The sequence below is a fragment of the Myiozetetes cayanensis genome, unplaced genomic scaffold (genome assembly GCF_022539395.1).
Source record: "Myiozetetes cayanensis isolate MyiCay16 unplaced genomic scaffold, myiCay2020 scf18, whole genome shotgun sequence".
Taxonomy (NCBI): Eukaryota; Metazoa; Chordata; class Aves; order Passeriformes; family Tyrannidae; genus Myiozetetes; species Myiozetetes cayanensis.
Window position 1 is genome coordinate 4,687,488 of NW_026087389.1, and position 23,630 is coordinate 4,711,117.

The window sequence follows — 23,630 nt, forward strand, 5'->3', positions numbered from 1 at the left end:
AATGTCTTCCTTTCAAGTATGGGACTATTTTTTTAAGAAGAGACTATCCATCAGTTGCCAGTTTATGTTTTGCTCTGCAAGAACAAGAAGTTTTAATTCACAGCCAACCACTATTCCCACAAACTGAATTTTGATGGTTTCAAGTAGCAATTTCTTGGTAGCAAAATTTTAGGAAGGCAGCCTGAAACACAAGCTTAGAACTCACCTTTCTTGACATACAAATTTCCTCTCAAATTAATGAATTAGTTTTGATTCTAGGTCAGAATAATTTCAATCCATTACCAGCATACTTTAACACAGCAGTTTTCTGGTAAGGCCTCTCATAGCCAGGAAACAAGAAAAAAGAAAAGTCAGCGCTGGATGGGGAGGGAAAAATACTCTAAAGCTCGCTCTTAGGATTTGCTGGGGCTTGCAGCAATGAACCCTTAGGCCCAGCTTTATTAAAGATGCCCAACTGCTGCGGGGTCTCCGAGCTGAGCAGCAGCAGCTCCCAGCACTGATGCACTTTCAGCATCCACAGCACTCGCATGGCCTGTGACGCTTCCTGGTGAGTGGATCTGCCACTCTCCATGTTCAAAAGGAGAGGATGGAGGGACAGACACAAGGAGCACATTGTTCCAAGAAAGAAAACCAGCTCTTTGAAACTTTGGTTTCTTTGAGCACGCAAGACGCGCTCCCTGCTGATGTCAATGCGCTCACTTGGAGATACGACACAGATTCCAGCCGAGCCAGCAACAGAAATGCTGCCGTCAGAAGCCAGGGATTCGAGTAGGTGGGTTGCCTGAAAGCAGCCAATGGCTTCTGCACTCTGTAAGCCACATTAATTTAGAAATACAGTAATATTTACTACTTGTTTTTTCCTGAATGGCAACAAATACTACCCCAAATGATTTTTCTTTGCTAGCTGAGATTTTCTAGAAAAATCAGGATTTTTAGCACAAAGCAGAAAGGGGGTAGAATTTAATGCAGAACAGTTGTGTCTGACAAAGCTCTGATGATCTGGAATGTTCAGTGGAAAACACACTCCAGTTTTATCGCTGAAGTCTTGCTTGCTGAAAAAGTTTATTACTTGTACAGCAGCAGCAGGTTTGCTTAAAAGAGGCAGCCTGCCTTTCATAGACTTTCTAGCAATACTTGTTTTTTGCATGCAATAACTATCACATACAGCATTTTACTTGGTTAAAAATTTAAAGGCACCTCTGGGACATTAACTGGTGAGAATATGATACAATAACGCAAGCAAACAGCACGTTTAGAATAATGTGTCAAAACAGGTTTTAACACCCGAGGTTTAGCCTTCATCAGTTAAGGGAATAGTCTAGAAAGATGAAATCCCGGGCAGCTGAGAGCTTTCCCAAGGAATCCACAGGCTCTTGGAAACTGTAATGCCATCTGCTGAGAGATCATGGAAGTGCAAAGCCTAGGATGACAGAATCTGGATGAGTTATCAGTGCTTCCCAGCACTTTGTGTACCCGTTTAATTACTGTAATGTTGACATCGAAATGCTTTCTGTCATGCTGCTGGTGATCAACAGGAGAGCAATCCGCTTGGATTGTATCAGTTAAACAGGAATTTTCAAAGAACTAGCTGGAATTTCAACGACTGATATTCAACAAGTCTAGGACACTAATAAATACTGTCCATAATAAATAAATAATAAATAGGTCCATAATAAATACTGTTCCAGTGCATTAACACAGAATATGATGTGTGAAACCAAAACTATTATTTTGGCATGGACATTCTAACTTTATAAAAACATTATTAAGCAGAGTTCTGTTTGTTGGGGATTGTTTGGGTGTTTCTTTAAAAGACACTCAATTTTCTGCTCCACATTGTTCCAAGTTGGAAGAAACGTACCTAGTTCTAAGTCAATTTAAACTACAGAAGTTTATTAACAAGTTTCAAATTAATAAACAAGTGGGTAACTGGCATCCAGTGGCAGAGCTTCTAGTGAGGACCTGCAGGGTTGAGCAGCAGCCCCATCACCACAGTGGCCTCTCTGCAACTGTTTGTAGGTAGCAAGTTATTTTCATACTTGGTAACAAAAGAATTACTGGCAGAGTAATATTTCCACAAATCACACCACTTTTTTTTTTTTAATTTACTAAACTAAGGGCGCGGCCAAACAAATAAAAGCTGACACTAACAAACATAAATTCCCCCAGAATAAGGACTATCCAAGGGAATGCAAAGGGGACGTATGGAAGATGAGCAGGAGGATGTTTTTTCCTGAAACAACTCTGTTCCAAACGGTACTGATGAGGTACATGTTCAGAAAAAGTGTTATGCAGCATTTGCAAGCCTACCCGAAGTGGAAGGCTAGCACAGCCTGCTTTTGCTCTAGCCCACAAGTTTCAGAAGTGTTGCAATCCAAGTTTAACATTAATTATTAAAGGAAGATTTACAGTAACAGTAACTTAATTCTTTAATTCAGACAGACTGACCCAACCAGATCCACGGGCCAGCACATGTTAGTGCAACAAACTCAAGCTGGATGCTGCCACACTGAGATACTCCCCCAGAAAAGTGCAAAGGCAGCAGTGTATTGATCCAGTGATAGCCTGAACCTCTAATTTAATTTCCAAGTAATGCTATTCCCATCTATAAAGAAGAAGGAAGAATGCTCCATGACTGTTTTCCTAACGAAATAAAAACCAGATGAGTTCTGTCCTCAACTCAGGAACAAATTTCCACTAAAGAGGTGGGTTAATAAAATGGACCATTCTGCTCAAAGAACAAGACATGTAGATGGCACTCACTTCTGAGAGACAAAGGGTTAAAACAGTTACCCATTTCCTCAACTGGACGACTACTACTATTGTAAAGTCCTTATTCAGCTGAATTCCATCAGGCCATGCTTTCTTAACACAATCTGACATGTACCTCTTCAAGATCTTAGATTTTTTTTTACCCCCTCTCTGCTTCTCCATAGTAGACACTAGAAATAAATACACCCAAAAAGCCAAATGGTAATCCAAACAAAGTAATATTAAATTATCAAGCTGGGGAGACTGATGACCAGACATAATAATTTCTTTTTATAAAAAACAAAACAAAACACACTTGCCAGGTCCTTTGCAGACAACACAATACTGGGTTTTGTTTCAAGTTCATAACTTGGCTCTTAAAGTAGTTGATAATGAACCAGCAGGCATTATTTTAAATCAACCAGTTTTATTAAATGAGCCAGAAAGGAAAGAGGCAGGGCTAATTACCAACATTCCTTGATGAATTACCTAGCGGTGTGTGGTAAATCTCCAGGCGTCTTTGTCTTTATCCCCAAATTTATCCCTTACTTATTTCTCAAGAGGTTAAAGGACATGGGGCTAATTAAGGAACCAATCCAATGACAGACAGAATCATTCAAGGTAAGGCTGGTTTTCACTCTTTCTTTTGCATCTCTGCCTGGTACTTCTTAATCTAATTTTTTTTTCTTTTTTAAATTACTGGTGGGGAGGGGGAGGAAAAGTGCTAATCTTGTCACGGTCAGGCAGGTTGAAATTGCCATGCAGTGCTGGGCAAAATGCTACATATTTGTAATTTAGCCAATAAGAAATTCCTTAAGCCTCTCTTGAATGGCAGGAATGTCTCCAGCTTGTCACTTTGAATTCATTCACTACACAGGTTCAGCATCTCGGGGAATAATGCTGCCAAACTAGCTGAAGAACTGAAATATTTGCGAGGATACATAATACCCCAAGATTACTTTAAGCAGATCTAAGTTTTCACATTTAAAATTTAACGCCTGTCAAAGGTGTCAGCAGAGGCCCCCCCAGACCTGCCCCCAACTGCTCCATCTTCCAGCACTGTGTGTGGCTCTGGGCACTGCTTTCTGCCAAATTAAGCCATGGACTCAACAACACAACTGCAACCAGCACTCACCTTCTTCATACATCCTTGGCTCAACCAGGAAAGAGGAATAAGGTGGGTTTTAAATTCATGGTGACTGAAAAAGGACTTAGTACAAGCTGTTAAAACCTGTTAGCTGGTGGGCTGTGGAGCCTCATCAATGCTTTTAATACCCACAACTATGGTCACCTACAAATCTTCAGGAAGATTAACTCATCTTCTGCAAGCCCAAAACAGCCACTGACACACAGTAAACCACCATTTTCCCAAGGTCTGGTAACTCAGCCAGCAGATAATATGTCTAGACCACAAAAAAAAATAGTGCTTTGAAGCTGTAACAGACCGAACTTAGCAAGCTCTCCTTAATTTTGTGGATGTTTCCATGCCAGTGGGAAGAGAGTAAATCTTTAAGACCACCAACTAGGGTAGAAGACCAAGAATTTCTAAAAAGGGGTCAGAGCTTGGACCTCCAGATGCCTATGTTTGTGAGTACATCCTGATTTTCTCTGTGCCAAAAACGTTATTTCAAACTACCAGGTAACTACTGTGAACTTGCAGGGCAAGAGCTCTAAGATAAGGAGCAGTTTCTCAGCTACCTTCCCACTCTGCTCACAGCACCCTTTACCCAAGAAATGCCCACTCCCACTCCCAGCAGCAGCACAGTTTGTCCTACAACTTTGGGAGCTGTATTTTGTGTCACAGGGACCACAGCTAAAGAAGCAAGATGGAAAGATCAGACATCTTCATCAGCCACAATCAATTCTCTCAAGAAAAATGTTTGCAGCGCACGTTTGCACCCACAGCAAAAGGACATTCGGGACAGAGGGTGAAAGCAGTGTTTTGCACTAGCAGTCAGGCAGTCAGACACTTGCACACAGAAGTATGCTGCCCCCTTGAATTCCATGCATTTTTAATGTCTAATACCCTAGGAGTTAGGCAAGAGTTTACATTTTGCCTCTGTTACTGACCACAGAACTCAAGCACCAGTGCTTGTTTCAGAATAACTTTCAACCCATGGAGTAAGCAACATTTCTAAGGCCTAAGAGATACTTTTACTTAGGCTTAAAAGACAAGGCAGGGTTTACTGGCTCTGTAGTTAAATGCCAGTTTTTCTTCATGGAGAATTTGCTGAAGGCTTAAGGTACATATACCAGGCACCGAGTGTAAGTAACCCTAGCTTAAATGTTGTATCTGTAGCTCAACAAGTCTCAGTCTGGCAAATCACTTGTCTAAGTTCTTGATTGCAAATACACACCATGCTTACCTAACAAACTCACACACACACACACACTACTATCTACCATTGTCAGGTGAGATTAAATTACCTTTTAATCAGATAAGTGTGTCCACAAACACACATCTGCTGGAGCGGGCGCTACTGCTCATTCATCTTGACATCCCATTGTTCCTGTTCTTCAGAACTGCCAGATAAGTCCCCTGTACAATGAAGTTTTATGGTAATTATTACACCAAGAACACTACTGCCAACTGCTGAGCCTTGCCTACAAGGCAGGGCTGTGTTTCCACCACGGGTCACTCTCTGGAACAAGCACACTGGAAAAGGACCAGAAGGACGTATTTTTTTGATGTATGTCTGTAGTCATCAACATCACTCAGATGACATGCTTGGCATTTGAAAAATGAAGAAATACAGGGTATCTGATGCAAAGAGCTTATCGTGGTGGCACATTTAGAATCTGACTAACAACGCCAGGGTGAAGGCGAGAGGCCAGGCTGGTTGCCTGCACTCTTCCAAGCACTGCAGCATTGGTCTGCCCTCAGGAAAAGATGTTGCAAGGGGAAAGATCAGCACAAACTGCAGATGAGCACAAAGTGCAGGATGGTACTGAGAAAGAGGAAAATGGTCCCACTCTGGTATCAGCAGGGATCAACCCACAACACTGCCATGAGATGGGGAAAAGCTCTTGGGATAATGAAGCAAGAGAGGAAATAGTAAACAGTGTAAGAAGGGCTACAATGACATGAGGCAGAAATATATATATATATATATATATATATAAAATATACACATGTATATTTGGGGCTGAACTGCCCTGTTAGCAAGGACAGGAATATGCACAGATACAGATTCTACATCCAGGGAGGAGAGATCTCAATATGTAGATCACCAAAGCAGGACTCAGCTAGTCCAGATCCCCTGGAGCAAGGGAACCATTTCCCTATTCTCCAGGAACAAAGAAAAAGGAGATGTTAGCATCCAGTAACGGACCTGTTACATCATCTGCTGGTCAGGAGACCTAATTTTACCTTATCTCCTGCAAAGTGTTTATGCAGTGTTCAGAAGACATCAGCACCACTGCAGGTTCTCACTCCAGCCCTTGGGCTTGTACTGTGCAGCAGGATCCAACGTGGCACTCTCAGAGAAGCATCTCCCATCTGTGCCAAATAGAAGCTACATTCTTAAAACCCCAATGACAGAACCCCAATGACAGACAAAGAGGGAGGAAAAGATACGAGAAGTCCAGCTGAGTTACTGTGCTAGTCATTTGGTTTGAGAACACTCAGGAGGAAGGGGATGTACACCAACTGCATGCTGTGAGCATTGGCATCCAGCAGCAGAGACAGGGACCCACAATACATCCACAGTTTAAGTTCCATCAACCAGTGACCTGCTGCATCACATTCAAAACACGACAGTAAGTGTCACATCCACGCACCAACTGGGAGACGTCACCAAATAACATGGAAGGACAGAGGCAAGAAATGTTCACCCTCAATTTTCCACCTTCCATCTGCTTAGTGAGACATGGAGGGGGCTGGATATCGGCTGCCCACCAGTAATGTTTTCAATCCTACAAGAACTGGTAATATTTTCAGTGGAACTGATTTGCAATTCTGTGGGCCGATGCTGGCCCTGAGCCTCCTCTGCTGCCTCCTGAGGATGCTCCTGTGCTTCTTCTCCCATGGAGGACACAAGCCTGCTCACTCCAATTACAGTTCATGCAATGCCACACTGTGTTTTGAGCAGGCAGGTCCAAATTACTTAGGGGATTGTGTCATGCTTGATCTGAACAGCAAAACTGATCCAGAAATCAGATAAAGCAATACAAACCACACGGCACAGCTACAATTCAATTTCTGTGATGTCTCTCCATGAGTAGGACAGATGAGCCCCCACTCCTCTGAATTTCTGCAGTAAGTTTATGGCTACTTCTATCAGCAGAACTTCTCAAGGACTAACCCAAAAAACAAGTAGAGCATCTTTCAGTCTTGCTTGAGGGAGTAAGGCCTGATGGCTGGTAATTTCAGCCTTCAGAATCATTCCTTGGGGTTTTTTTTCCCCCCAGGATCTTTTAGATATTTTAGATGAAGGAAAACCCTTCTTCTTTTGTGGCTCTTAAAACTGGGTAAAGGGTGATAAGCCCCAAATCCAAACTGCCACAGTGCAGCTTTGGTGAAGATGCCAGAGGGACATTACATAAAACTTTGATCATACAACTCAGCTTTTCTGTGTGCTGAACAATGAAATCCTAAAATCAGCTGCCTGGACTGACATGGAAGATGGAAAACTATCCTAAAGATGAGGCTAGGGTATCACTGCCTATCAGAAAGGCAGGGAGTTGTCCTGCTGCTGCCAGGAACTTGGAAGACCACTCGCTTTATAAGAATCCTGAAAGTCATTTGGTAGGAAAGGAGGCAGGGATTGAGCAGGGGAGGCATGAAAAGACATGGAAAGCAGAAACCATCAACATTATGCTTCCTAAATACCTGTCACCAGGCAGTTGGTAGGATACAGGTGGAACACTAATTCAGTGATACCAAGTGGAAAGACAGGAACAGATGAAATCCAAGACAGGTCTATGGAAGCTGATTGACAGACCAGCCTCACTGCAGACAAGAGCATATTCTCTGCAAGCTCACCACCTTAAACAAATTCATTTCCACAGGGTATGGGATTAATAACAGTATTGTTTTGTAAATAGATTACTGAGGAGCAACAGGACTAACCTACCATGAGGCCTCAGTGACTGCATAACCTGAAGTCCTGGGCTAACCCTGCCTACAGAAAGGCAGCAACTGGCTCCCAGAGATCAGCTCTGGAATACTGAAGCTGAGATCTGCAGCAGTGCTTCTGCTCCAGCAGATAAGATGTCCAACCAGACAAGAGAATAACTTCAAACACCACCAACAAAAAGAACAGCTTCTTAATACCTACTAAGTATACAAAATTAAAAGATACCAGGATGGAAGAAGCATGAAGACATCTTAAGATGAACTCTTTGAAAAGAAGTTAATCCTTTTAAAATAAAAACATAAGCTTATTTTGTACCTCAGGAACAGCTCCAGCATTGATAGGACTCGGAACTACTCAAATGATCAACATTTTAAGTTACATATTCTTTTTTTCCAAAGCAGTGCAAGAAGCTGAATTGCAGCAGAAGGAAAGAATCCCAGGTGACATCTATCTGTAGATTTGGTCCTTAACTACCAACAGGAGATGGATGAGAAGGTGCTACTCCCAGTCCATCTCTTAATTAGACTGCACAAAGCAATGCAAAATTTGAATTCCAACAGGTCATTTCCTACCTTGCCAAGCTACATTACTTGGCAGAGAAGTGATGCAATAAGGAGTCATTACTCAAGAAAATGAAATCCCATTTATTCACATGGCCTTGAGCATACTAAGTTATGCAACTTGGAGATTCCTAGGCAATGTGACATAGATTTGTACGTATTTCTCTTTCTGTGTTGCTTCTAAATGAACATCTTGAAAACAAACATAAAATCCAAGCTCATTAACACATTTGGCTTCTTTTTAAACTAGTCATTCCGAATTACCATCCTCAGATACGCAAGTATTCTTCTTCTTCTCACACTGTGAGATATGGGTGAAAGGGCAAGTCACACAAAACAATTAAAAACACAAAACATTGACAAATTCAAGGGGCTTAGAGTGGGGTTTCTTGAAGCAAAGTTCCAAAACAAACAAACACACACAACAAAAACAGCTACTACATTTGGTCTTGTTTGTGAAGTAATATTCGAAAAGACCTCTTTTAAACAAAGTTGCTTTGCAGATTAACATTTCTGAAAGTGCAAAAATCCCCTTTTTGTCTATCTCATTCTTTAAGGTCACTAAGTCCAGACCATCTGGATAATAAAGTTACCAACTTAGTTCCCTATTTATCTAATTAAAACTCCTGTACAGCTCATATGGAAAATTTGTCTACAGCTAAAAAACAACTGAAGTGTAAAAAGCAGCTGCAGGGAAATGATGTCACTGCAGGCAGAGCTGCCTGTCAGCACACTGGCACCAGGAAGATCCTGAGTTATTGTTAATCTCAGCTTTTGAGCCAAGTATCTTATTTGGAAAAACAAAACAAAAAAACAAAAAAATCAAACAATCCTCCCTCCCCCCCAAAAAACCCCACAAACAAAATTATATGGGCCTTTTAGCCAACTCCTACTCTCACTGAAGCATCAGTGGTAAATTTTCAGGAAGATCATGACTTCAAGACTGGTATTTTGTATCAATTTTTTTTGTACATAACTGGTCCATTTTCATCAGTAAGGATAAAAGGATGAACCTTTCGCTGCTTTCCCCCACCAAAAACACAAGCAGCAAAACTAGGCAAAGCAGACTCCTCTGTCACACACAGAGACCAAGAGGACTTGGTTTTGATATTTTTGATTGTTACATGTGTAAATGTAGGTGATGAAAAGACAGACATTTTTTCAGTCCAGCAGGTAGCTCATATTTCCACAACCATCACAGTTTTGCTGCCAGTGGGTAGCTGTTGCCAGTAATTACTTTTATTTTACAAGCCTGTTAAGGATAAATTCTCATAATTTTTTGTCATGCACCATACAGGGTCATGCACTCTTGTTTTTGGGCCAAAGACGAGTGCAAGAGAGGCGTTCTCTCCTTTCTAGGAGATCCTTCTCCATCAGAAGGAAAACAAGGAATAGATACTACTTTTAGAATCCTAAAGGACAAGGATTCAAGTCCTTTGGGTGAAGTTCCCAAACAATGCTCTAGCAGGTTACAGCTCTGCATCCAGATCTGGGACAAGCCCGTTCCCAGTAACCCCATTTGCAATAATTGAGCATCACCTTCCACCTGCAGTGTCTTCTGTCCCTCAGAAATCAAGGACTGCTTCCCCTCCACTCTGACAGAAAGAGGCATTTGCAAAATCAACAATAAAGACAACTGCCAATGCCTCTTCGAGATGTTCCACTCCTTCCTTATCAGTAAAAATACCACCAGAAAATAAACACTTCCCTACAAATTTTGACAGAGGTTTAAAAAATACCCTAAAATTCGTGTCACAACATACTAAGATGAAAGCGTGTAAAAAACGTAACATATTTAACTAGGTGCATTCCAAACAAAATATTATTTCATAGCACACACACTTCTGCTAGATCTGAATTATAACGGTGTCATAACCTGGAAACAAGTTTAACAAATTGTTGTACACAAACACTGTGAGTAATGCAGTAATGTTAGACCAAACAGCTCTTCCCAGACGATTTCAGACTCCTTATACATGTTTCTACACACATGCACACATCCTTAAGAGCATATCATATTTAATTTTTAATGGAAACATGTGTGCATATGTTGAATTTTGAATTCAACTGCTATCTTTTTGCTCCTAGATCACAGCCCACACTGGAGTATGACCCTGGTGTCCCAACTAAGTGTTACTTTTGGCACTGACAACACAATGCCATAATGCAGATTCAATAAATAAAATGACCCTATATTTTCTCCATAAACCAGTCACACAGACTGCCTCAAAATCCTGAGCCTGCAAGTCTATTTTAAAACTAAAATCTTTGACTATGTATCGTTGATACACTACAGCAATGAGCAAACTATGGGTGGTTTGTAACCAAGCTCAATTAACTTACGTGGTGAGAACATGCTCCCTGACTGAAAGCAGTTACTAAACATCAAAGTGTAATAAAAAGATTCACCAGTAATGCAGAGTACACTCTTCAAAACCAGTGAGAACTGCATTTTCATGAAAAGATGTGAGCAAACTTCTCTCAAACATTTTTCACTGTTTTACTTGCATTTTTCATGTCACTTCAGCCCACTTGAACTTAAGCAGTGCGTGAAATTATCTCTTTTCTTATAGCTGTTCACGTTTTTCCCTGAGTAATTAGCAAGCTACATCCCCTTTGACAGAGGGACACTAACAAGCTCCTACAGTTTCCAGTAGGACAAGGAATCCAAAGCTACTAATAGCAAACAAGTCATTTAAACAAAAAAGGATTACAAAGACTCGTTGCAAGAGGCTGGAAACTCACCCATATTTCAGATTAAGGCTTTCTGAGGAGCTCTTTTGTAAAGAGTTCTGACTCCATCTTACAAAAATATTTAATTGTTTTCTTTTAAAAACCAAAACATTGGTTTGAATATCTACTAATAACTTCTTTTTCGAAAATAATTACGTACTAGAAAGACTGAGAAGTGTTTTCCAAAGATAAAATGACAGAAACGTTCGTTTTGTAACAAAACCCCCCTCCGGACATCTCAAAGTTTAAAGAGAACAACAAGTTACACAAACTTTTTTTAAAAAAAAAGGTTTTCCACTCTTGGCTATCAGGACACCAAAACAAGCTGCAAGTCAAACCAGAATATTTGCAAAAATGTCACGGCCAAAAAAAAAAATCCCTGGAGCCACGCGACTGAAAGTGCGTTCGGACGAGCGGAAAGGCAGAGCGTACCTTGAGGACCTCCATGGGCACCTGGGTGGCGGGGGGCAGGCTGGTGGGCACGCTCACGTTGATGGCAGGGGTCTGGCTCACGGGCACCCGCTGCTGCATGAACTGGGCTGCTTGCTGCTTCTGCTGCTGCTCCCGACGCTCCTGCTCCTGCATCTGCTCACGCATGAGCTGCTGTCGTAGCAGGATTCGTGAGGTCATGCTGGAGGAGCTTAAGGGAGGCTTGGAAGCGCCAGGATGCTCGGAATTGCTGTGGGGAGACCAGAGAAAGACAGCTCAGCTTCCACCAAGCGGGATGGCGGCTCGGACGGCGGTCGGAGCCCGCGGAGTTGGAGCGGAGCGTGGGTGAGGACACGACGCCCCGCGCGAGGGGGAACACGGAGCCGACCTACTTGAGGTACTTAGCGGCCACATTAGGCTGCCTTAACTTGACTGCAGCCAACCATTTCCAAACGCCAACATCCAGCTGTAAAGAGCTACTTGCTCTTTCAAATTTTGCACTAACCACCCACAAGAAAAAACAAATGCTTTTATAGACAGGGGCAGGCACTCATATTCCTTCTTCTTAAGAAAGTAATAAAGGGCTTTCTGTAGCAAGTCTAATGATAATGTAGATAATAGTCAAGATCTAGCTCGAAAATAAATAAATAAAGTAAATCTACCTCTCCCATGAAAACACAACATAACAAAGTTCACTTATTTTTGCAAAATACTACCCTGGGGTTGGATTTGCTGGAGGTGACACACTTCAGAGCCAGAAACCAGACCACAAAAAAAACTCAACTCCCACCCCAGGCCTACCAGCATCTTCCAAGTGGAGTGACATACAAGAACAGGCAGAATAAACAACAGTAACAGCTTTATTCAAGTCATACTTTATAAAGAGCAACAGGCTGGCACACAGCACTGCTCTAACACCTAAGGGCTACTTCTATGCCATTGGCAAGCAGAGGCTGGGACTGAACATTGGACTTTGCCATGGAGTGCAGGGACACCTTTTGAAGCAACTCATCCTTTTCTCAGCCCACAGAACTAAAATTCATCTCTGTAGCGTAAGGCAGAACAATTAGGGTATGCAAATACCAACCTGCACATCCTTCAAGGGAAGGATGTTGGAAGTGGGTAAGAACAGATGACTCCATACAAGAAAGAGCTACAATGTGCATAATTCAGCATATTTGGGTTCAGATTCTGCTGGCTGCCGTCAGCCCATGGAAGGACACAGCTCATTGGGCTGTCATGATGCAGGGCCATGCCAGCAGTAACCCTCCCATTCTAGGAGGAAGCTGCTCTTGAAAACCCCACTTCTGGCTCCAGTGCTTAGGTGGTACCTGCAGGATGCTGGCAGGACACAGGAATCTGGGAGCCAACATCCCTTCCAGGTCTTGCTCAGAGGCTGCAGGCACGGAGCACTGCTTGTGCTTGGGCAGCTGGAGCCAGATCTGCTGGAAGTTTTGCAGCTTTGTTTAGGACTGATGTTGCACACAGTTCAGGGTAGAAACAAAAAAAAAAAAAAAAGGAGAACCCACACTTACTGCCCCAAGAGATCAAACTCTGCTCTTCCAGAGCACACATTTTGGGGGCAGGGAGGCAGGGGACCATCTTGCTATTTAAGACCTGTCAGGTTGAAACATTCACAGAGACACTGATCCTTTTGATAAAACAAGAGAAAACCTTTGTGGTGAAACTAATGCAGCTGTGGAATAATCGTACTAATTAGCTGCTCAAGACAAGTCATTGACTGTGATACTTGTAAAAAACACTCCCTTTTCAATTAGGGGTGAAGCGTTCTCACATCTAAACCCAGCAGCTTGTTTTCTGGCTGCAAATCTGAACCACTTTTGCATTTCCAACCAGAGGAGACACTTTATTTCCATGACTACTATAGTTAGAGATCAGTGGCCTCCCAACTTTTTTGATTACACGTTCCTAACAGGAATGTTTGAGCATGCATCCCCAACATATGTTTATTTGTTTATTTATGAACTCTATACAAGTATTACTGAAGTGATAATATTTTCCTCCTGCCCACTACTGTGCATCCCACTATGGGGACCACTGTAATATCTGAGCAAAAAAAGGCAGTCAAATGCTGCTTTCAAGGAAGGATTCATTGTCCTTATGTTGAAGAAAAGCAAATTATGTATCACACTGAACAGTGTTCTCATTTGTGTGCTACTTGCTCATTTTTAACAGATACTTAATGCTGCAAAATTGGTAACCCAGCAGTTCCTCCCACCTCCTTTCATTTTGAACTGTTTCTCCGCCAACCAAAGCCAAGTGTGCTGGGAACCATCTCAGAAGAACCTTCCCATGTACTGAAATTTTGGGGAATGCGAGGGAGAAGAAAGGAGAAGTCATTTCCACTACATTTCAAACAGTCCCTGCCAGGAACCCCATCTCACTCACACAACTATTGTACCTGCTCAGACCAACAACTGTCCTTCCAGCTTCCTGCCGGTGATTCAGGGTTCTGCTGTTGATTGAAAATTGTCAACAAAAGCTTCAAGTATCGCATCTTTGAAAGAGACAACAGTCTCAGAAAATGCTGCTCTGCCAAATTCTTCCCCAAAGGGCAGAGACACTTCCAGGTTTTATTTCTTTTGCAATTCTGCTCAATATTTTACATGATATAGAGGCACACAAGCCCTGAACGCGGGCCGTGCTGGCAGGCACGTGCTGCCAGATTGCAGTTACTGCCAAAGAATCATGGAATTGTTTAGGTTGGAAAAGATCTCCAGATCATCAAGTGCAACCGTTAACCCAGCCCTTTGAAGTCCACCACTAAACTCTGTCCCGAAGAGCCACATCCACATGTCTTTGGTGACTCAACCACTTCCCTGACAGCCTATTCCAGAACTTGACAATCCTTTCGGTGAAGAAATTCTTCCTAATATTCAATCTGAGCCTCCCCTCGCACAACTTCAGGTCATCTCTTCTTATCCTATCCCTTGTTACCTGGGAAAAAGAGATGGGCACCCAACAATCACACCATCAATGCAGGTGAGTTCAAATGCCCATCTTCCTTTCTCCACCATGTCTGCTCCTCTTCTCAAGCACAGAACACTCCGAAGCAGAACAGAAGATAATTTGGGTTTCATCATAATATACACTCCACAGAGCAAACAGTAGGTTTGCCAGAAACTCACTTTTCCAACCAAAAAAGCAATTAAAAACTTGTTATTTCAAAGGCTTCATCAGGAGAATTTTGGAAATGCATCTTTTCAAAGCTTCTTGACCTCTACGTGCTGCCCCACGGGCAGATCTCCTCCCGTGATCAAGCTCTGTGCCATGTACCACAGTACAACCCAGAACTGGGCATGTGGATTCAAAACTCCCATCCATGAACTGATTCACCCCCAGATCATGCAGAGTCGGTAACAGAGCCCACACACACAGCTGATACATGATGTGATTTAGATACTTCCTGCAAACTGTTTATGGAAACACATCTAATTGCAATAAATGAAACCGACTCATCCCTTTAATTGACACATGATTAAACCAGTTATCCATTAGCAGTGTAATAAACACAGTGTAGTACAGACTGGGAGTTATTAGTTATGTGTCAAGTGCCGATCCAGTTAATCATGAAGTGATAACATTTTATTAAATAAGTTTAAATTACATATCCCTTGCACAGATGCCTGGGAAATGTTAGTTACTGCACAGGAGTTATAACACAGGTGGTTGTTGCATAATAAAAGGCAACTGATCAGATTAAGATCAAGTTTGATTTTGTTACCATCGACTCCAGAGATTACAGAGACCATACCTCTTAGAGCCTAATCTACCTTCCCCGATATGTACTGATTATTTTATCTACCTCCTTGGGCAAAAAGACAAACTCATCGTCTGTTGGCCAGTTTTGTTTTCAGATTAATATAAATTTATCAAACCAGCTCTCTGGTTCACATGCATTATTTAAATGAGTTGTCTGGTTTACAAGTATTATCTTGCAACAGCTACGAATTTGTTAAGAAACTTCTCTGGTGATTTTCAACTGGAAAAAATCTTTAACTCATCTTTGCTTTTTAACTGCTGTTTAAAAATTATTTCAGAAAAAAAGAAAAACCTCCAGTGTAAGGTTTCTTAGACAAATTACAATAAATAAAGCACAGGTCAACCCCTCAAAACCCAAGCTTTTTTTTCCTCAACAAGAGATGAACAAGAGGCAAACAAGCAAAAAAATAAAATAAAAAAAAAAAGCCCACTTGCTTTGGGCAGGATGTACTACCCTGCTCCAAACAGAGAAATGGCACACAAGAGGGAGGCTGCTGCTCTCCTCCATTCATGCCAACTGTTTGTTAATGGGGTAGTCCACAGAGAAATCAGCCAAGTAAAGCAGATTTAGCACCTCAGGAAATCCACTGAGCTGTACCAGATCTCAGAAGAAATAACAAGGGATTTAAACCCTTGTGTTAATTTCTTACCCTTATCTCATTCATAATTATTTATAGAGAAAAGAAAGGCATCCACATTGAAGTATCCAATATTAGCATAAAATGATCTTGATCTTTAAAGCAAGCAGACACGAGGTTGCCAATGCTACAACTCAAATACTTGGGTGGACCTCCAGAAGGCATTTTCAGAAGAGACCACTCTACAACTCCCTTTCCCACACCCCTCCTGTTCCATGATCATTAGAGTTTCCTCAAAAATTGATTTATCCAAGTTCCGTTTTTAGTCTCTCTACCAAGCAGTAAAACCTTTTTATTCCCCAAACTAAATATGTAGGTGAGGCAACAACGCTTGCAACAACATCTAACCTGCCAGCCAGCACCACTGTTTGCCTCAGAGAGGGGTGACAGAAAAGGGAGTAACAAAAGAAAAAAAAAATAAATGCAAAGAGGACCCAGATTATATAGATCACAGCACCCTCCAAATAAAAGTCTAAAAGAAAATACAGAAAGTCCACAAAGAACAGAAATACTCTACACAATCCCTTCTCCCCCATCCTCAGCCAAGGTAAGGGATTCCAACTACTACAGCATTTTCCCTGGAGCACTTTGTACTTCATTCCTAACATTTAATAATTGATTGTGGGTTACAGCGACACTCCACTCACCGTGCCAACTGCCTGGCACTGCTCGAAGTATCAATGCAGAAAAAAACAAGCCCAAGATTTGGCACCTTTGTATGTCCTGACTTGCCAAGGACGGAGCAGTTACAAAAACGGTGTGGAGACCTTTATCAGCCTTTATAATAAAGCCAGGACTGTGTTTCAGGCCTCTACAGGAAAGGTTTCTGCACTTGAAGGTTACATGTTTAAAGAGACAGGCTGCCTGCTGCTGCATCTGCTCCTTCAGCAAGGTACATGTTTTTTCTGTCTCTCCACTGCTTTTGCATCCTGACCTGCACCAGCTCAGAGCTGCTCTCCTGCTGCAGCACTGCTCACCCCACACCATGGGCTGCACCCACAGAACAGCTCACAGCCCAAAAGGCATCCCTCCATCTCCCTGAATGCACTGCGTGCACCTGGCTGGGTGGGGAAGGAAGGAAGGGAAAACTCTGTGACATCCACCACGCAGACCTACTACCGAGGAGCTAAGGGTTGGATCCCAAACCCAATTAATGCAGTGGACACACCTGCTTTGGAAAACAAAACAAAACAAGAACAAAAACCACACGCACCCCCAAAAAACCCTCCAACAAAAATATTTAATCCTCAGCTAAGAATTTCCTTAAGTTGTTATACACCATTTAGTAGTTTTCCATTTTTCTTCTTGTCTTTAACGCACACCTTCACAAGCTGCTGAACATAATGCTTTCTGAACTTAATGAAAACCTCTCTCATGACCCAGGAGCACTCAGTAAATAATTATTAAGCTCTGGAGGTGGCTTTTGCATGAGTGTTGACTTAATAAAATGCTGCAAGTTGATCTGCTTGAATGCCCATTTACTTGGGGACACAGCTTGCAGTATAGCCTGGAAAGCCTGATCACAACCAGATTAGGGAACCAGGTAAAATTAAGAAGTTCCATCCGGAATCTGCAAAGGTCACATTTTACAATCCTTTACTACCATTTCTTTTAAAAGGGAGACAAATAACTGAAAACTCATAGTATCCTGAAAGACTTCCATATAATAATCGTTATAATGCACCAAATCTTTCTACACCTAAACCGAACACCCATTAGCCCAAATGTCTGTGTATGCCACGAAGTTCCAGAAGGGGAGATATTTATATGCATATTTAATTACTTTTCTTTTAAACACAGAGTATTTTACAAGTCTTCCCCTCCTGAAAGTCACCACGACGTCTCAGCCGGCCAGCCCCAGCTGCCGTGGCTCTGCAGGAGACAGTGGCCAGCTCCCAAGCACGGTATATTTAACTCCCAGAACACAACCTCCACCACAGCAAATCAATCACACAACAATCTGCTCACGGTGCCGTCACCCGGGAAAGCGTCACTCACAGACAGAAGCTGTCAAGGGAGCAGGGCATGAACATCTGAACTCTAACAGCCTCCATCTTTCCCCCCAATTTTGTGTCCAAGGGCTTTTGCTGAGCACCCTCGGGTGAAAGTCAAGCGGCGTCCGGGCCGGCCGTGTCTCTAGGGGAGGCTCCAGATAAGGACCTGGCAACTCCAATCCCCACGGAGCAGCAACACAAGCAGCGGTTCCCGGCACTGCAGACCTGTGCAATCCAGCACCTACCGAGGAGAAAAGGAGGGGGGGTTGAGGCAGCCACACACAAGGTCTTTGTGTATCATGAAAGGACTCCGAAACACTCCAGAAGTTTGGAGTCAACATCCTGCTACATCCTGTCTCACCTGCATGGGAGCACTGCACGGAGTCCTGACAGGGACAGCCCGGAGCAAGGTGTGGATCCACAGCAAGCACGGATAAATGTCCAGCACTACCGTGGGGCTGAGTGGGATCCCCACACCTGCACCCAGGCAGCTGTACCACCCTCACCATCCCGAGAGGACTGGGAGAAATGGAAGACAAGGGCTGGCATTGAAAGCACTTCTCCCATTCATTAATTAAAAGGGGTGTGATCAGGCCATTAACACCATCAGAGGAATGGATAAGGGCTGTCTGTAACAGCACCGTTTTCTCACGATCTTTATCACCAGAAAGACCAAGGGAAAGGGTGGGTGCAAGACAAATTTGTTTTCTGGGATACAACTCCTTCACATTCAAGGCTCAATTAGGTGAACCTCTACCTAGGAACCACTGGCCATGCATCTCACAAGAGCCAGATGTGCATCTGTAATGGTATGGAGAGTCCATGTGACAATGTACACACTTTTTGCCCAGTTTCACCTCTGCTCAAACAGGCTGAAACCTTCAAGCAGAAAAGGACTAGGCAGGTGAAGAGACAGATTTGTCTTTCACTTTAAAGTCTGACCTTGCTAAAGGCTTTTTGAACCATTTTTCAGACACCACATCTGTGGGCACTTCCCTCTCTAAAAGGCTCTACACAAATTTGCAAAACAAAAAGCCAGATAGCTAAAACAACCAAGAGGTGATAAAAGAATAAAATCGAGGAGATAACTCTCCACTAACAAACTCTGTAGGGTTTGATTTTGTAATACGGAATTTACCTTCTTTTATCTGGGTAAATAGAGATGATAACACCGTCGCTGAGAGGGAAGATGACGTATGATCACCGCACTTTTTGACACTTTGCAAATACATATTGCCCAGGTCTGACTCCACAACACCTTTCCATCATATCTTGGTTTAGAAATTACCTATCACTTCCATAGTCAGATAGCAAGTTTGTTCACAGAGGCAGTCCTGCAGAAAAGAAGACTCGACCATGTTGTGTTCACAGACTGTACCCGTAATTTACATGCTCATAGTCCCTCACAGCTAAAAATCCACCAAGCTCCTCAAGGCTTAACGTGACCCAGTAATTCCCAGCCTAAACCCTTCCGCTCATCCAAGGTTTGCTGCTTATTGACTCCACTGTTACAGCACTATTTAACACTTCCCAAAGAGGATGAGGCAGCTCGAAGCCTCATCTCGTGCAGATGACATCCTTACTCTGGTATGCTGAGCAAACAGGATCTTAAGGAGCAAAAGGGAAAGTGTTTATGGAAGATCTGCTTTAAATGATTAAGAACCCCAAACGGTCACGATGAAAACCACATGGTGACTTTAGTGCTTGATGTGTGATTGGTCAGTGTTATCAGCTTGGGGGACTTGCTTCTTACAGTGAAAACTATGTGCAAGGGAACAACAACCCCTAAGTCATTACTTCAATAACTCTAACATTAAAATAATCTTGGACACATATCTCACTTCCATCTCCAGCCACAGCACTAGCTGCTCATTACAGAACCTGATCAAATCAGCAAGTGTGTTCAGCAACTTTTCTTTCTAGCAAAGCAACTCTCCAGACTGTAGAACCCAATTCCCCAGCGTCCACATGCTTGAAGCAAACTTCAGTTTGAGAGTTCTTAAGCATTGCTCATAGTTCCTCTACACTTTTGTCTATTTGTGTAAGAGTTATTGGGACAAAGAGGACTGTGTGACTACGCAAGCTGAATGACTCCGGGTGGTGGAAAAAATCCTTTATTCAGCAACAAGTTACTTTACCAACCATTTAGACATTTACATTGTAATTACGATTTGCAATAGCAGGACAGATGTGCCAGACTTGCTGCCTTGGGTTTTCACAGCACAGACAGGAAGTTGGGACAGGCTTCAGCTGTCTGTGTAAGAGAACATCAGCTATATTTACAGACGTGCTAATTGAGGCCAAGCAAAATGGGGGAGTCACCCAACTGCAAACAACTACAGACCAGCCAGCCTTCAGTTCCCTTGCTTAGGCCATTCAGTGCCATCCAACATCCCTGACATGGGGTGATCCCAAGCCAAGGCTCCTGGAGAAAGCGAATCCCCATATAGTCCATCAGGTATCACTGGGGAACTGCATCTCCATGGTCTGTTCTAATAACTCCCTCTCCACCCCATTTAAAAATTCTGCATCTTGTTTCTAACCAGAAACTGTTCATGAACACCAGAGAGAGGGAAGGAGAATAACTACTTAAACTTGGGGTCACATGTAACTAAAAAATACCAAATGAAAAACGTGATACAGAATGAGGTCTCATTCAAAATAAAAACATACAAGTAACATTTATACTTCTTGATTTCAGTGTCAAAATATATAAAAAAAGATCCTCCTTAATCTATTTATAGGTCTTTTAACACCTCAAATGCAGCCCTGCTAATACACAGCCTTAATTTAATTTTGCAATTACTCTTTTGCTCTGCATCTCTTATGTTGCATCTAAAAAGCACAAGCACCCCTTGCAGAGGAGGGAAAAATCCTCAGAAATAACTTTACAAAACCAAATAAAATCTGAAAAATTAACACAGCTGATGCATTTCTAGACAAGGGGATTTTTTTCAAGTAAAACTGTTCAGCATGGTGCATGGTTTGCACAGTTCAGTGACAACTAGGAGAGCCATGCTGTCCATGTCATTCGCTGCAGGAACACCACTTCTTACTTTTCAAAATACCCTTGGTTTATTTCGGAAAAAAAGCGCAGCCAACTCAAAACTATTTACAAGCCTTTTTGTTAGACCCTCTTAATCTGTTCTGCTCTGCCAGAAGCATAGCACTTGAATGGCTATTTCTGTTCAAAGCTATATTTGTTGTGGAACTACTGCAAACTCCTGAATCATGTAAACAGAGGCAAGAGCCAAAAAATGTTTCGCTGGACTTGAAGTTCACATCTGCCTTAGTTACTAGGGCAAAAAAAATAAAGGCAGGCGCTTAGCTTATAGCCAACAAATCCTGCAAAGACCACAGTTAATCATGAATTCCTGCAACAGGGTTTTGTTTAATCTGGTTTATTTAGCATTCGTGACCTTGGCAAAGTACCTGCGGGAGCACCCACCACTGCTGTGGAGCAGCAACTCACACCTCCTGTTATTTTAGGCCACAGCAGAGGACTACACAGTGCTCCATTAGTCAACCAGGTTTATAAACACGCAGCAAAGTCACCTGGAAATGATGTACAGTCCCAGACTTGCTGGAGCCCAGCAGCCACTGCACTGCCGTCCCTAAAAAGCCGTATTGTAAGGGCTCAGTCTGGACTCAGCAGCAGCTGCACGTGTCTGCAGAACAAAAGCTTGGCAAACATGCTGCTGGGAGCAAAGTGACCCTGCCCTTTCTTCAGGTTCTTGGTTCAGAAGAGTTAGTGCTGGAAGCCATGCCCTCACCTCAACCTACCAACCTGGATGAAAAGTTCACCTTCTCTTCACTCACCTTCTTCTATTCCCCACCATCCTTCTCCAGCAGGAACAATCCCCAATATTATCCACATGGAAGCCTCAGTATTCCCAACACAGTGGAAAATACGTAAAGCCCTAAAACAACAATAAAACCCTAAGGAGGTGTTTGATCCCACCTTTCCACAGATTGTAACGAGCTTCAGGCAAGGACAAATTCTGCCCAGTGGTCTTTGGCACCAAACTGTAGAAGAGGTACTACAGGTACAAGGACAAGCAGTTTATTTTTGGATAAGAATGGGACAAGACAGTGAATAATACACTGAAATATTTAACACATAATACACTGAAAATATTTTTCTCATTCATCCAGAGAAGCTGTTGCAAAGCCACATTCAGGAACTGCAATTAGCTTTCCAAGTATTTAGGGTATTATATATTAGAGGGGGGGAAATCTATTTTTTGCAACCTCAAGATGATTTGTTATTCTTGTCTTGTTTTTAAAAGGAGATAATAAAGTATCTGGACTATTTATACTTTAGTATTAGTTATCTTACTGCAGTTTAAGATTGTACAAATCAGTCAGGGTCAAAATATATTCTACCTTAAAAGTGTTAACCTTATACATTGTTATACTTCTGCATCTCTTCTCTTCACAGAGGTGCAACCTGGCTATTGAATTCTTAATCCTAACAGAAGGACATATATCTAATTTTGCCTTGAATTGACATTACAGACTACTTAAAGTTGCATTAAAGGTAGTATTATCCTGTACATACTCCAGAGCACCAAAAATGAACATCAGCTGTCAGAATGCCAGAGCTATTCAATTAACACTTACACAGCCACAGCATTTGCAATACTATTCCCAAGTTAAGAAAAAAAAAAAAAAACAAAACAATAACACTAAAAAAGACAACCCTTGTGCCTAGGCTAGGGAAAGCAGTTTCTGCAGGATTTCTCATCTGGCAAGCTCCCTGACATCTCCCTTTCCACACTAGATGGAGCTTTGTCCCCTCCTTCCCCAGCCGTCTGGCACTGCCCTGAGCTGGGATAAAAAGGGTAAAGAGGCGAAGGGTGAAACATCAACGTCACCCCAAATAAACAGCCTGCAAACAGCAGCTTTGGGAACAGCATGATACCAGAGAGTACCTGGCCTCTCATGGTGTTCTTCCTGCTCCTGCTCCCCCTCCCAGCCCAGTAATCTCTACTTTGAGCACTGTTTTGTCATTTTCAAAGAACTGAAGGTTCCAACAACTCCAAATCCCAAACTGTGCTGAGCTCCTACTAACCATGGCCGCAAGGCACTGCCCTGAGCTCGCACCACATTCAAATTACACTCCTTTTCCTCCCCTTATACAGGGACAGCATTTAAGTTTATTACCAGATTACACACCTGAATTGCTCATTGGCTTTCCTGGATCCCTCTTCATATTCCCAGTTATTTTCTTTCAAAATAAGCTCTTCGGCCTCCTCTCTAGTAACCTGAAGCATTTTTACCAAATGCCTCTGCTCAGGCTCCAACCTTGGATCCACTGACACTTCGGGGAAACAACTCAGGGATAAAATTTCCCTTGACTTGTGTCTGCTGGATTTGGTCTGTATTGTTTCAGATCACAGGTCAGGAGAAACAGCTCATCCTTCTGGTGAGCTGCCACAACTCCATTAGGATCGTTCAAAGCACAACAGGATATGGTCTATCATCGGTATTTCTATGATGAATTTAAACTCAATGGGACAGAGAAGAGCCCAGGGAATGAGTCACTCCCAGTGTCACAAGTGGCCAGCACTGCAAAGCCCAAAAGCAGCAGCCTCAGGCTGTATCAGACAAGGCAGTGACAGAGAGGATGGAGAAGCACCAGCGTCCACAGTGCAAAATGTC

The 23,630-nt window shown here is 42.6% G+C and overlaps 1 protein-coding gene across 4 annotated transcripts in view; it reads right to left on the reverse strand.

Annotated features, from left to right (window-relative positions):
• MITF (melanocyte inducing transcription factor) overlaps nt 1-23,630 on the reverse strand; it is a 101,868-nt gene that overhangs the window by 33,787 nt on the left and 44,451 nt on the right. For all 4 annotated transcript variants that reach the window (XM_050312681.1, XM_050312679.1, XM_050312682.1 and 1 more), the window contains exon 2: nt 11,555-11,801. In XM_050312681.1, the coding sequence (XP_050168638.1) occupies nt 11,555-11,801 (247 nt within the window). The remainder of the gene's footprint in view (nt 1-11,554; nt 11,802-23,630) is intronic.